Raw genomic sequence first — 12,049 nt, 5'->3', positions numbered from 1 at the left:
AGCATCAGAATATAAATAAAATGATTAATTATTTATTTTCTTCATAATGTAGAACAAACAAGAGAATATAAACTGGGGGGAAAAAATCCTACTATGTGAGATTGTTTCCCATATGCCCGGAGAAAGGAAGAAAGATGCATACAAATGTTTAGCATGTGCAAGTTTCTTGGTGCATGATTGGCTCCCTACTTAGGAGTGGAATTCAGTGAAATAGGACTCCTCTTTTAAAAACAAAGAGTAAGCACACAACAAAGGATAAGTGATCAAATGATTAGCCAGAGGCTAATAGGAATGCAAGGGAAGAGTGACAGATTGCATATTAGGAGGAAATTTGATCTGGAAATTAATTTGAAGTTTTCTGCAGCTGAGGCTGCAAAAGAACTAATTTTAAAATCTTTCTGAAGGACATAAATATGAAAATTCTGACTTGCTTTTGTATAAAGTGTTGTATAATACAAGAAAGAAGGCTAATGGAGAAATAAAGTTGAATTATCATTTAGAGGAATTTTCTTCCCCCCACCAGTTTTTTAAAAATCTGTCTTTGCTTAGGGTGAAATATGCATCAGCCTGTAGCTTAGCGTGAGAAATTGTGTTAATTTATTTACAAATTCTGGTGATTCAGAATTATGTATGCTGTAAGGTTCTCTGTGGTTGAATCTACATTCTGTTGTATGCAAATAGGAGAGTAAAATCAGGACAGCAAATAAATACCTCACCAGACACAATCAACAACTACATGTCAACAGGGAAATAGACTTGAATATTGGAAAAAACAGAGCTTTTAATTATGAAGAAGTGAATATTTCCTTATTTAGTGACCTACCAAATGGTTTTAATTTAACCTTGTGGTAGGTAGATGTCACTTTGTATTAATAGAATTTGCTTTCTTTATAGAGACCACATTACCTTTCTTCAAAATTTAACATTAACTGCTGTAGTGCAGCAGTGTGTGAGTCCACATGGTTTTTTTTAGGTTCAAAACATTCTTTAAAAAAAAAACAAACCACGCTCAAAAATCAGCTTATGGAAGTTTGCTGGTTTACCTCTTAAAATTTGTGTTTTCATTTTAAAGCATTAATAAACACATCACGGTAAAATTCTAAAGAATTAATAAATACAGAACAGTAAAATCTGAATACAACATGAATTTTGGTCAAGCTTTAAATGTAACTAAACTTTTGTTGACATGTTACTAAAATTGCTGCTGAAGGATGGAAATAAGTTTCATGTAGGCTTCGATATTTGAAGTTGTTTGTAAAGCTTGATTTTTTCTGAATAATTCTCTGCTGTTTTTTGACTCATATAGATACTTGGTGCTTATGTAAAAAAAGCCACATGAACGGTATGAGAAGGTATCAGTATAAGTTGTAATTAAAAAAACCTCTCATTCATGCCTTAGATCATTTTACATAGTAAAGGAGAAGAGTGATCCAGTGAAGTAGCTTTTGGATTGACGTGTATGCATCATGGCACTTTTCTGAATAGAATTACAAATGCTTAATTTCAAGTTGACGGTCCTATAAGAGTAACTAAAGATATCTCCTCTGATTTGCAGTTCCTGTATGGTTTTGCACTTTACATTGTTGTTGGGTTCTTCTTGGCAGTGGGTTTAGCATGAGAAGTGGAGATCTGTCACTGATAATCCTCTTACTTCCGAGGGCCGAAGCATCCAGTATATAAAGAACCTTTCAAGTCCTATTCTTGTCTTCAAATTTCTGTCATAGATTTATTTAGTGCAGCTGAGCAACTATAAAAACTGAGTCTAAAAAAAAAAAAAGTATTGATAGAAACAAACCTTATTATTTACCCTTGTCGTTAACAATGTCTTATACGGAGTAAAGAAGAAGAAGTTCTGCAGCCTTGTAGTCTGTCTCTAGCCTGTAGGTCCATATTCCCAGGTAAAAGGTCAGGCAAATATATTGTTCTGCCTTTTAGTCCTTTGCATTATGTTTTCCTTGTTTCAAGACTCACATCGTAACAGTCTCTTTGGAGGCATTAGCTAACATCAGTACAATACTCAGGGATTTGCAGCTATTTTTAAAGGAAGTATATAAGAAAACAAACCCTGATTCTGGTGCTGTGGTGTCTAATATATAGCCGAGATGTTCTAGTCGTAACCACTCTAGTTAAGCTGTGCTAGTTGTTCCAACCAGAGATACTGGTATTCCTCTACTAAATCTCCTCTGTTTCTCTTTGCAGCTATGTCATCTTATCTTTTAATTGTTAAATCTGAACTTCCTGGTGCTGTTGCGGGGTTCTTAAGTGGAGACGAGAGTGGGTAAGGAAAAATGCTTCATACGTTCTGTATTTGTCTTGAAGGAGAAAGTGGTTCGGGACTGCTTAAAGAGATGGGTACTGACACTTCCCTCTGATCTCACATGCTAAAAAATGAGTTATATACAGGAGTTTGTGGAATATGAAATGTATTTGGCATGTGCAAACATTCTGCAGCGCACACACACACAGAGCGTGATACTTTCCTCATAGCAATTTCCCATCAGACGACATTAAAGTCAGTGGCAAAACTCCATCTACAGAAATCTCCCTTCTGTAAAAATTTAAAAGGGGAAGCAAGGGGGGACAGGAGGGAGAGCAGGAGAAACATTTAAACTGCTGTCATGTTATCACTTCACGTATTTCAAAACCACAGTACAAAAACCGGCAGACATTTAAATTTAAATATTTTGTTGTCTTGCTCCAGTAATTGGACTTGTCTTGGGAAAAAAGCCAGGTTTCCAGAGTTGGTTTATAATTCTGTAACTTGGCTCCCAGTAAAGAAATTATTCTTTGCAGTTGAGCTATAAAGCTGTATGTGAGGTGTGTCCCTCAGATTTCTGTCAGAACTGCCCCGAGAAATCTGTGCCTGTGCTAAGACAAACATTGCAGCTTCAGCACTGAAATATCTTGTTCAATCTGTTCCAGTGCTGCTGTCATTCGTAACAGTGTACCTTAGATTGTGTTACGGCTGTTTTTCCGAACAGTTATTCTCAGATGTTTTTAGCTCAAAACTTTCTCTGGATTGAACTGTGGTGAAATTGTCCCAGTGCTGTGTGATGCTTGTATTACTCCTGAATATTGTGGGTGAATTTTAAGTTTGAAATTGTTTTTTAGAAGGTACTTTAGGTCATGTTATATTCTGTGATGTATAACTTTTCCATTTTATGATGAACATTTTGAGAAACAAAGTGTGGTGGTAGTCTTCCTTTCTGTCTTTCTGCCCTCCTAGCCCTTGTGATAACATGGTTTTAGTAAGGGGCTTTTTTTAAAAACTATTATGTTTTATGTGTATATGTAATTTTTAGTCTGCTAATGTATGTTTTCCAGCTGTGATCGTCATCAGCTTTTCATTTGGGTGCTAGCACCTTCAAGATCGTACTTCTAACTCCACTCTCCATATGCAGTAGCATTGAGCCTGTTGCTGTATCTGCTGCGTGTGTGTTCCAGTCTGTCTGTCCCCAAATTTAGCACAGAACATCACTTACTAATGTTTTTAATTTTATGTCAGCTGTTTATGCAAAGTGACTTTTCCCAACAAAGATACACTTTTAAACAAACAGCTTATAAACACTCATAACAGGTAGAATCTGGAGGTCCCGCATGTGTGCGTACCGCTCAAAGGGTATAAACAACTTATTTATTAAGGTGCCTATTTGACAACACTCCTACCAGCTTTGGCTGTTGTTCGCGGTCCTGGTGCAGATCACCTGGATGCGAACACTGGTGAAGTCGCAGACAGGTTACAGTGGCTGCACTGGTTATTACAAATCATCTGAGCCATGGTAGTTCTCAGTGCGCTGTCACTGCCTCCTTCTGTACTTCTTCCTTAGTTGAAGTTACAGCTTGAGATGGGAGTGAAGTTCAATTTTGCATTTAGAAAGAGCTGAAGTTGTCCCTAGGCTGACAGTCAACTTACTGCTTGAGCTGTGGTTAGTATTCCTGAGTCTTGTCCTGTTTCTGCCCCTGTAACTGGGAGTTCTTCCATTGATATATGTTTCTTTGACACAGTATGACTCCTCTGTTCTTTGCCCGAACAAAGAGCCAGCTGCATGACCATCTCTGCCCACATCTATATTTCATATATTTTGCCATATTAATTGCCGTGGTAGACCTCAATCTTTTGCTTCTGTGTATTTCTCCACAGATGCTGAGAGTAGTTTTTCACTAACAGAGTTTTTAAACTGTAGGAAATTATTCAACAGAACTAGGTAATCAAATATCAAGCCTAAGTAGCAACTTATTTATGCGAAGGGCGTAAATTAGTTTGATTAAACTATTTTAACTGGACCACTTGTTTCCAGATGTGGTTCCATGACTGTTCCGTTCTTGTTAAGTCATTATAGGATTTGATACCTTTTCATTTGGGTGCAGAATTTATCTTTAACTGTAGTTAGAATGTATCAAATGTGTCAGTTAAAATATTTTTCACAGATAGTTTATATGCATATACCATTGCAAGGCATACTTTGGGGAAAGCCAGTTAAAGAATGTTTTGCGCATTGAATTATTTTCATAGATAAAGGTTAGCAGGTGTGCATGTGTTTGAAAGGCTCAGAGCCAGTGTGCAATACATCTTCATGTCTTTCTTAAAAAACAAAAACATACAATAGGAACACTTGTTAATTGCAAGTTGAGATGTTTCAATCTGTCTGCATGACAAGAATTCCACATAGTTCTGATGACATGAATGTAGTTTCAAATGAGGGTTGTGTTAAAAAGTTGTAATTTGTGAGCCCTCTGTTAACATTTAATGACCCTGTCAGGAGGATATGATTGATGCAATTAAGTTGTCTTGCTTGTGTGTTATATAATTGATATGGACTGAGAGTAAGATCCTAATTTAGAACATATGAATCTCTTGTCCTGTTGCATTCAGGAATGAAATTAAAGCGATTTATAAATGTCTGCTTTTAGTTAAAATATGGAGGAGGGAGGAGGAACATCTGCATGCCAAAGCATTTTCAGTAGAGTCAAGGATTTATATTGCATATTTCAGACTTGGAACACTTTTATCATATAGGATTAAATTTGTAGATCAAACTGATTTTAAAGGCGATATCAAAACATTTATTCTGCCTTTGGAAAATAAGTGTATTTCAACAACAGTATTTTGGGAAAAAATTTGTCATATTTTTCAATAACCAGTAAACGGTCCACTATTCAGTTTTCTGAGATCTTTTTAAATAACAGAATTAGTATTCCAAAATTAAGCAGTTTACAAAATTATTTTTTATCCTTCCTATCATCTCATTGCAGTTTTCCTCTCTCTTTTCCCCCTCGCCCCCAGTGTTTTTTCATTTACCATAAAATAACCAAAATAATTCTTTCTCTGGCCTGTCAAGCTTGTGAGCTACGATGGCAACGGTGGATTTGCTGCATGCTTAGAATCGGGAGGCTTAAATCAGAGGTCCCACCTGTACACAGGGTGTAGCACTCATTATATGTTTGGCTACTGCTATGATACTGTTCCTCCTAATCTGAACATCCACCATACTAAAAAGACAGAGAAAGTTTAAAAATATGTGAATGCTAGATGTTGACAACATGAAGAATACTACAGCAGGGATCTGATCTTGGCAAAGTCAGTTTTTCACTGTAGCAGTAGCAGACCTGGGCTAGTAATACTTTTTTTTTTTTTTTTGAAGAGTGATGTATTTTGAGTAGTTTTTAATATGGACATTGTTACTTAAGTGTTACTTTGATTTTTGATGTGGTTAAGATCCCCTCAACCTTGAGATTTCTCTGTTCATTTTTATTATGTATTTTTCTGAATTAGTGACTCAAGTGGTTGTCGATGATGTATGACAGTAGCTAATATAGGTATATGGTAATTTTTCTTTAACACAGGTGTTACACTACTTTCCTTATGATAACCTGAGGTGCTGCCTGTTTATTAGGTGCTAACCATATCCTGGACTAAATAAACTTGAAGGTCAAAGGCCAAGGTGTTTATAGGTAGTAAAGTCGGAGGCTGATGTGCAAGATGTTTATCAGTACAGGATATGGTTATTACCAAGTTAGGGGGAGCCACCCTCAAGATGTTTCTGTTTCTTAACAACTTATACATCTGTACTTTCATCAGTCTGGAGATGAGATTTTGATACTTGGAACAGATTTTAAATGCATTAAGACTTCATCTGCTTCTACAACGCTTTTTTAATATGTATAGTGTTATGTATAAACATTCTAGCAGATTTCTTTAGCATTATTTCCATCCCTTCTGTCCTTTAATCTTGGTGTGGATGTATGCAAAGAATAAGTGATCACTTTGTGCAAAGTTAAAGATAAGAAAGTTCTTTATTGCTGTTCTTTCTTATATCACCCCTGGACATCAGACATCATTTCGAGTTAACTGGTGGTTGATTTACTTGTTTTCTTCTATTATTTGAGTGCTGTGATGATAGGTGTAATGAAACTTGGGCAGAAGAGAAAGTTGGTATGTTTTGAAAACATAACTGAATTTCCAAACAACTAGGTTGGGTAGCTTAGATGTCTGTTTCACACCTCTTGGAAATGGTAAGAAACTAAAGTCATATAGGAGTAATAAAATGGAAGGGAAGTTCAGCAGCAGGTAGGAATTAAGGGTGCTGTTTCTTCTAGTTGTGTAAATACACGACTCGTTGTAATCCAATTCAAGATACATGTAGTGTACTGTGTAAGTACTTCTATTGGAAATTTGTAGAGTATGAAATGGCCTTCCCTTTGATCATTGCTTTGAATAAAGGCAGGGATTTGCATAGTGTGTTGCTGAGAAATAACTTCACACACGTCAGACCTCTGATCCGTGCAGACACTTGCCTGGGGAACCCTGCCTGCCATGCTGGTTTGTTATGGGATGGTGCTCTGCTTCCTCGTTATCTGGGAACTCTATTTTATATCACAATATAGCAAGCAGGAACACAAATTCTTGTAAATAGCATGTGAGACTGGAAATTATTTATTTTTCTTGTCCTAGTGGGTATTTTGTCTAAGATCACGGTTTTAGAGTAGGACATGTATTTCAGGACTCTTGAGTTTGGTATCAGTCGTAAACAGATGTTCCAACAGGTCTTGGTACCTTGATGGGAGGCTGCTGCTGCTGATTACTTCAGTCTGCATTGTTTTTCCTCTTGCGCTTCTTCCTAAAATTGGTGAGTAATTAAAGGAGAGAAGCGAATATTATTCTACTTTAGTAGCAATTACTGTTGAAGACCTTAAAACCTTAATGGGTTATTTATTTATTTTAACTGGCAGGGGGCTGCTGATGGTGGGGATTACTGAAGTTGTTGTAGTGTGTTCTGCCTTCCAGCCCTGCCTAGTTAACCTATTACTTGGGTTGCAGTAGTATTTTGTCTGCAATACTAAAATAAAATCTTTACAGCAGAACATTAAAGAGCTGCATTTACTTACAGCGTGCCATTAGTGGTAAGCCAGTTCTAATTCTGCCCTACAAAACTACATAAATGATCTGTGACAGGCAGTTGGAATGTTGTTATTCTGAGTCCTAAGCCCCAGATACCAAGCACTGTAATAGAAAACATGCCTAAAATGTAAAGCTTTAGCTGTACATTAGGATCACTTTCCTTATAAATTCTCTTTTATTTTTACTGTTATTTTACAGGCTTTCTTGGCTACACAAGTAGTTTATCATTTTTCTTTATGGTGTACTTTGCTCTTGTGGTAAGTTAAAAATCTGTGCGCAGCTTATCTGGTTTTTTTTGTTATTGTTTGAATGTTTTCATAAGCCTGTTTTGAAATGAATTGTCTTCCCCTCCCCCCTTAACGTTTTATGTGAAATTTAGAGTTTTCCTTAAATTCAGTATGTGCTGCATGGACAAATTACATTTGTTTTGCTGAGCCATGGAAATGTATATGAACTTTCAAGCATGTGAAAAGATTTAAAATAATTATATTTTGGACTGGTAAATGTAACAATATTTTTGTTTTGCTGACAGTGCGGTGAAGGGAGCTGGCACATACACTTTCGCTTCCCTACTAGTAGTGAAATGGAATTCTGTTTTCTTAGCTTCTAACTATTACTTACAGCAACTAGTGCAGAAGAAAATTTAATATACTCCAAATAAATTAAATTTACATGTATAATGAAGTGACAGAGTTCAAAAAAAGGCAAAGAAAACTAGAACTTCATTAAGGCAGTTTACAAGATTCATTAATACGTCAATGACCTTATTATTCTTTCCCGCTGAAAGGAAAAGTTCTTTTCTCTGAGCCATATGGGTGTTTTTGACCCTGATGTTCACCCTCTCAAGGCCCCTCTGAGGTAGATGTTTCCAAATACCAAAAGTGAGACCTGCTAGGCAGATCTGAGAGGGAAAATGTGCCTCTAAGTTGCACTATTTTTCTTTTTACAGGGAAATAGTATGTTAATGCACGTGTAATATGTAGTACAAGCAAGCAACTCGCACTGTTATCTGGGTGTAGAAACAAGAATCTTACTTGGGAGCCCAGGAAAACGTTCCCCCTTTCCCCTGTCTTTCTGGCTTGCATTGACTTGCATTTAATACCTGTTTTACAAAGGGATAAACAGAGGTGAAGGCAAGTTGAACAAACATGCCATCCAAGAGACCAAGGCAATCCATTAGGAACTAAACCATGTGATAAAACCAAACTTCAAAGCTGTCAAAACATCTCCCGAGGGTGTCCCTGGAGAACTGAAGTGTTTGTAGGACCTTGGGAAGTGTTCTTCCTAAGCTGAGCATTGTGGAGCAGCTACAGCCTCTCCAGAGCTAATGGAAATTAATTCGTAATATTTATAAATTACTTTAACTTTTGACCTCTCTCCTAAAATTTATCTTTAAAAAAAAAAAAAGCACTAACTATAATGCTGAAATAGGCCTTTGTCTAAAGCTGGTTGCACGAGTTTTAAAGCAAGTTCAGCTAGATTTCAGTGGGAATGTGTATGCATCTCTGAAGAAAGCTGTTGTAATGGGTGGATGCATTTGAAAACAATTTTGGGCTCAGAATAAGCAAGTGTGTAAGCAAGATTCACGTGCAGACATATCAAGCTGGGATGATTGAAGGTAGGGTTTAGTTTTGATTCTCTATCAAAAAAGTAGGTAGAAAGTACTGAGGAAGGAGTACGCAGACTACTGGATTTCTTATTAAATGGCTACATTTGTAGGCTTACTCTTTGTTGTTAAATGACAAAGAAGCAGCCACATCTAATTGTGTAAATCTAATTGAGGTCAACATTTTTAAAAGCCGTTATGGATGTTTAAAGAAAACCAATACCCTTCACATTCTCTCTGACTTCTTCAGGCACTGAAATGCAAGGGCATTGACTGCGGTTTAGTTTTCATATCTAATGCTTTGAAGTGGGTGATATGTGCTGTTGAAATGGTGTTTTAGTTTGCACAATGTTAATTTCTGTATGGCAGATATGTTTTAATTTGTTCCAGAAGAAAACTGTGTTAGTCATATGGAAGTAATACATTTATATTTTGCATATACAATAATTCTGTGCATTTTCAAGTGCATACCATCTGTTCAGCTTTTTGCCAGCAAGCCACAGTTTGAATACAGCCTGCAGAAAAGATAAGTACAATAGACAGCATATGTCTTGGTCACTATGGTCTAGTGAGTGCACTGAGCAAAAGGTCTAGAGACGACTCTTTGTCCTCTGTGCTCTGCTGTGGGGCTTTGGCAGTCACGTGTCCCTCTCTGTGCCTCAGTATCTTTTCCTTTAAAGTTAATATACTGGTTATAGTCCTCACTTGGAAAAGAGTGATGAAAACACTGAGATGAGCTGATCTGGAAGAAAAACAAATCTATGTAACTATTAATTGAAAGCCAGATTCTGTGAGGTCCTGAAGCTTTTGTTTCTCATTGTTGAATACTTTCCTGACGTGAATCCTAAGTGAAAATAAATTAAATGTGATCATTAAACATTTTTTTTATTGCCTTGCTATATTGAATATTAGCGAAGGGCATTTTTTTTTCTTTTTTCGTTTTTTGTGGAGACAGCCCTATTGGTAGCTTGTTCAACAAAGGTGTTAATGATTCCTTACGGTATTTTTCTAAATCCTTGTTTATGTTGCCAGAACAAAATGTGATGCAGATTTGGAACCTGCGGTGTGTAATGGATGTTGGTATGCACAGAGAGCCCCTCTTTGCTGAGTGTTTTCAGTACTGCTGGAATGAGGGGATTCCTCTTTTCCCTCCGCAGGATGCAAAAAAGCAACATCACTGAGAATATTAGAACATTTTGAGCCTCTAACTTTATTTTTTAGCAGCGTTTTTGGTGTAGGCTTAAAATACCCTATTTCCACTAGAATCTCTTTAGGTTTTAGGGTTTTTTCACTTACAACCAAATCTTTGCTTTACTCAAAAGAAAATGTTTATATGAAACAGGCTTAAAGTTCCAGAGGAAAATTGTCTGCGCTGTCTGCATGACTGCTTAGCTAACTGGGATGTGCTGCTAACTTAAAAATCTCTTCCTGTTGGGGGGGGACACCTCATTAGAAATATGGAGTAGACTAAAATTGGAAACACAAACAGACTTGAGTAATTAAGCAGGTGGGAAAATACAATTACAGACTTTAAATGCACATAGTGCATTTTATTTTGTCTCCTTTTATTTCCATTTTCAGTCTGTTCTTAATCTGTATTAATGTAGTTCTAGAAAAATGTAATCCAGTTTTTTATGTTTGTCTTGTCTTGTCCTCCCCCTGCAATGTTTATATATATCTTTGCTCTTTAGCTTGCAGGAAACCCTGCCTCCACCGCTGCCAGGCACGCTTTACTTTCCCCAAAGCTTGCCCTGTAGCTTCATGTCCCTTTTCATTGCACAGGAAGCCTATTCCAGCCTTAGCCAGAGTTCCCACAAAGCCACCTACCTCAGAGCCTTCAAAGCGTCTTCTTTCTTTCCCCTCTCTGGGTGCCTTTAAATACACAGAGATCTCCTAGAAAAAATATTTTGCCTTCTTGCTCAGCCTCATAAATGTCTTCAGCTAGCCAACAAGCTTCGGCTTGCTGAGGAGGTACACAGCCACGTGTCCATGGTTGTGGTACTACTGCAGCAGCAGTCTGCATCTGTGTCTCAGCTTGTAGCTTCTTGCCGCTTAGTGCACAAGAAAGAGGTGAAGCCAGGGTAGCCCATGTGGCAGAGTCAGGCCCAAGTTATAGGCTGGTGTTTGGTCCTTTCCTCCTTCTCCCTTGCTCTCTCTTCGGTTGGACTTCTTGATATACTTACTACCAGCATGTTCTTGTCCCTTCTTACACCCTTCCTCAGATGAGGTTGCAGTTCACGCTGCACAGAGGCGGCAGTTTAGCCAGTCAATAAGTGGGTAAGAACAGATCTCCTGTACGAAGCAGTGCCAGTTTAGGGCTAGAAACATGGTTGGAGGATTTCCATTGACAGTCCTTTTTCACAGAGTTTGCAGACTGCTATTGAGCAAGCTGCTACCTAATTCCATACTTTGAGTTGTAGTTAGTTTTTCTTAGTCATGCAATTTAAGACGTGTTATTGCCACAATGGACTCAGCGTACTGTGTACCCGCAGTTTCCTTTCCCCACGTTTTGTCTGGAGGTGGCATTTGTTTGCTTCTCCTGGCTCTGGTGACAAGAGGGAGCATCTAATCCTTATCCTCTGGGAAACACCACTTGGCTGCAAGCAAAAAGTATTTCTCTGAGCCAGGAGAAGCGCTCTCTTCCATTTTATTATTCTTGTGAATGTGAGTCTTTAAGTTTGTAATTATTTGCTCTAGGCTTCAAAAGAATTATAACCTCTAAAGCCAGGCAACTACAATAGGAAATTAATTAGGGTGAGGAGAGCAATTCAACTATCATTTTAAACTAGACTCCTGAAAAAGGAGGTAACATTTCTTATTTTAATTTCCCTTTGATTTTCAGCCCTGTTACTTGGCAGTCCCTAAACCAGCAGGGTGTAGCTAAAGCCCCAGTGACATTCTGGGGCAATAATTGCATTTATTGTTTTTCCTTTGCTTTCTAGTCCAAACCATATGTTTCTGCCTTTTAAGATTAGCCCTAGGCTCTGCTCTATCTCTGTTAAGGGCTTGTCTACTTAGGGAAAGAGCCTGGGATAGCTAACACA

At 37.6% G+C, this 12,049-nt stretch overlaps 2 protein-coding genes across 5 annotated transcripts in view; one reads left to right on the top strand and one right to left on the bottom strand.

Moving 5' to 3' along the window:
- Positions 1-12,049, bottom strand: part of TRMT5 (tRNA methyltransferase 5) — a 67,610-nt gene that overhangs the window by 24,802 nt on the left and 30,759 nt on the right. The window lies entirely within an intron of this gene.
- Positions 1-12,049, top strand: part of SLC38A6 (solute carrier family 38 member 6) — a 46,015-nt gene that overhangs the window by 17,998 nt on the left and 15,968 nt on the right. For 2 of the 4 annotated variants that reach the window (XM_075104160.1, XM_075104163.1), the window contains exons 6-8: positions 2,200-2,278; positions 7,033-7,127; positions 7,598-7,656. In XM_075104160.1, the coding sequence (XP_074960261.1) occupies positions 2,200-2,278; positions 7,033-7,127; positions 7,598-7,656 (233 nt within the window). The remainder of the gene's footprint in view (positions 1-2,199; positions 2,279-7,032; positions 7,128-7,597; positions 7,657-12,049) is intronic. The other 2 variants (XM_075104161.1, XM_075104162.1) reach the window with 1 other exon arrangement.

The sequence above is a fragment of the Phalacrocorax aristotelis genome, chromosome 9 (genome assembly GCF_949628215.1).
Source record: "Phalacrocorax aristotelis chromosome 9, bGulAri2.1, whole genome shotgun sequence".
In the NCBI taxonomy this organism is placed as follows: domain Eukaryota; kingdom Metazoa; phylum Chordata; class Aves; order Suliformes; family Phalacrocoracidae; genus Phalacrocorax; species Phalacrocorax aristotelis.
Note: the sequence above shows the minus strand (reverse complement) of the source record. Positions and strands in the feature narration are given on the sequence as shown.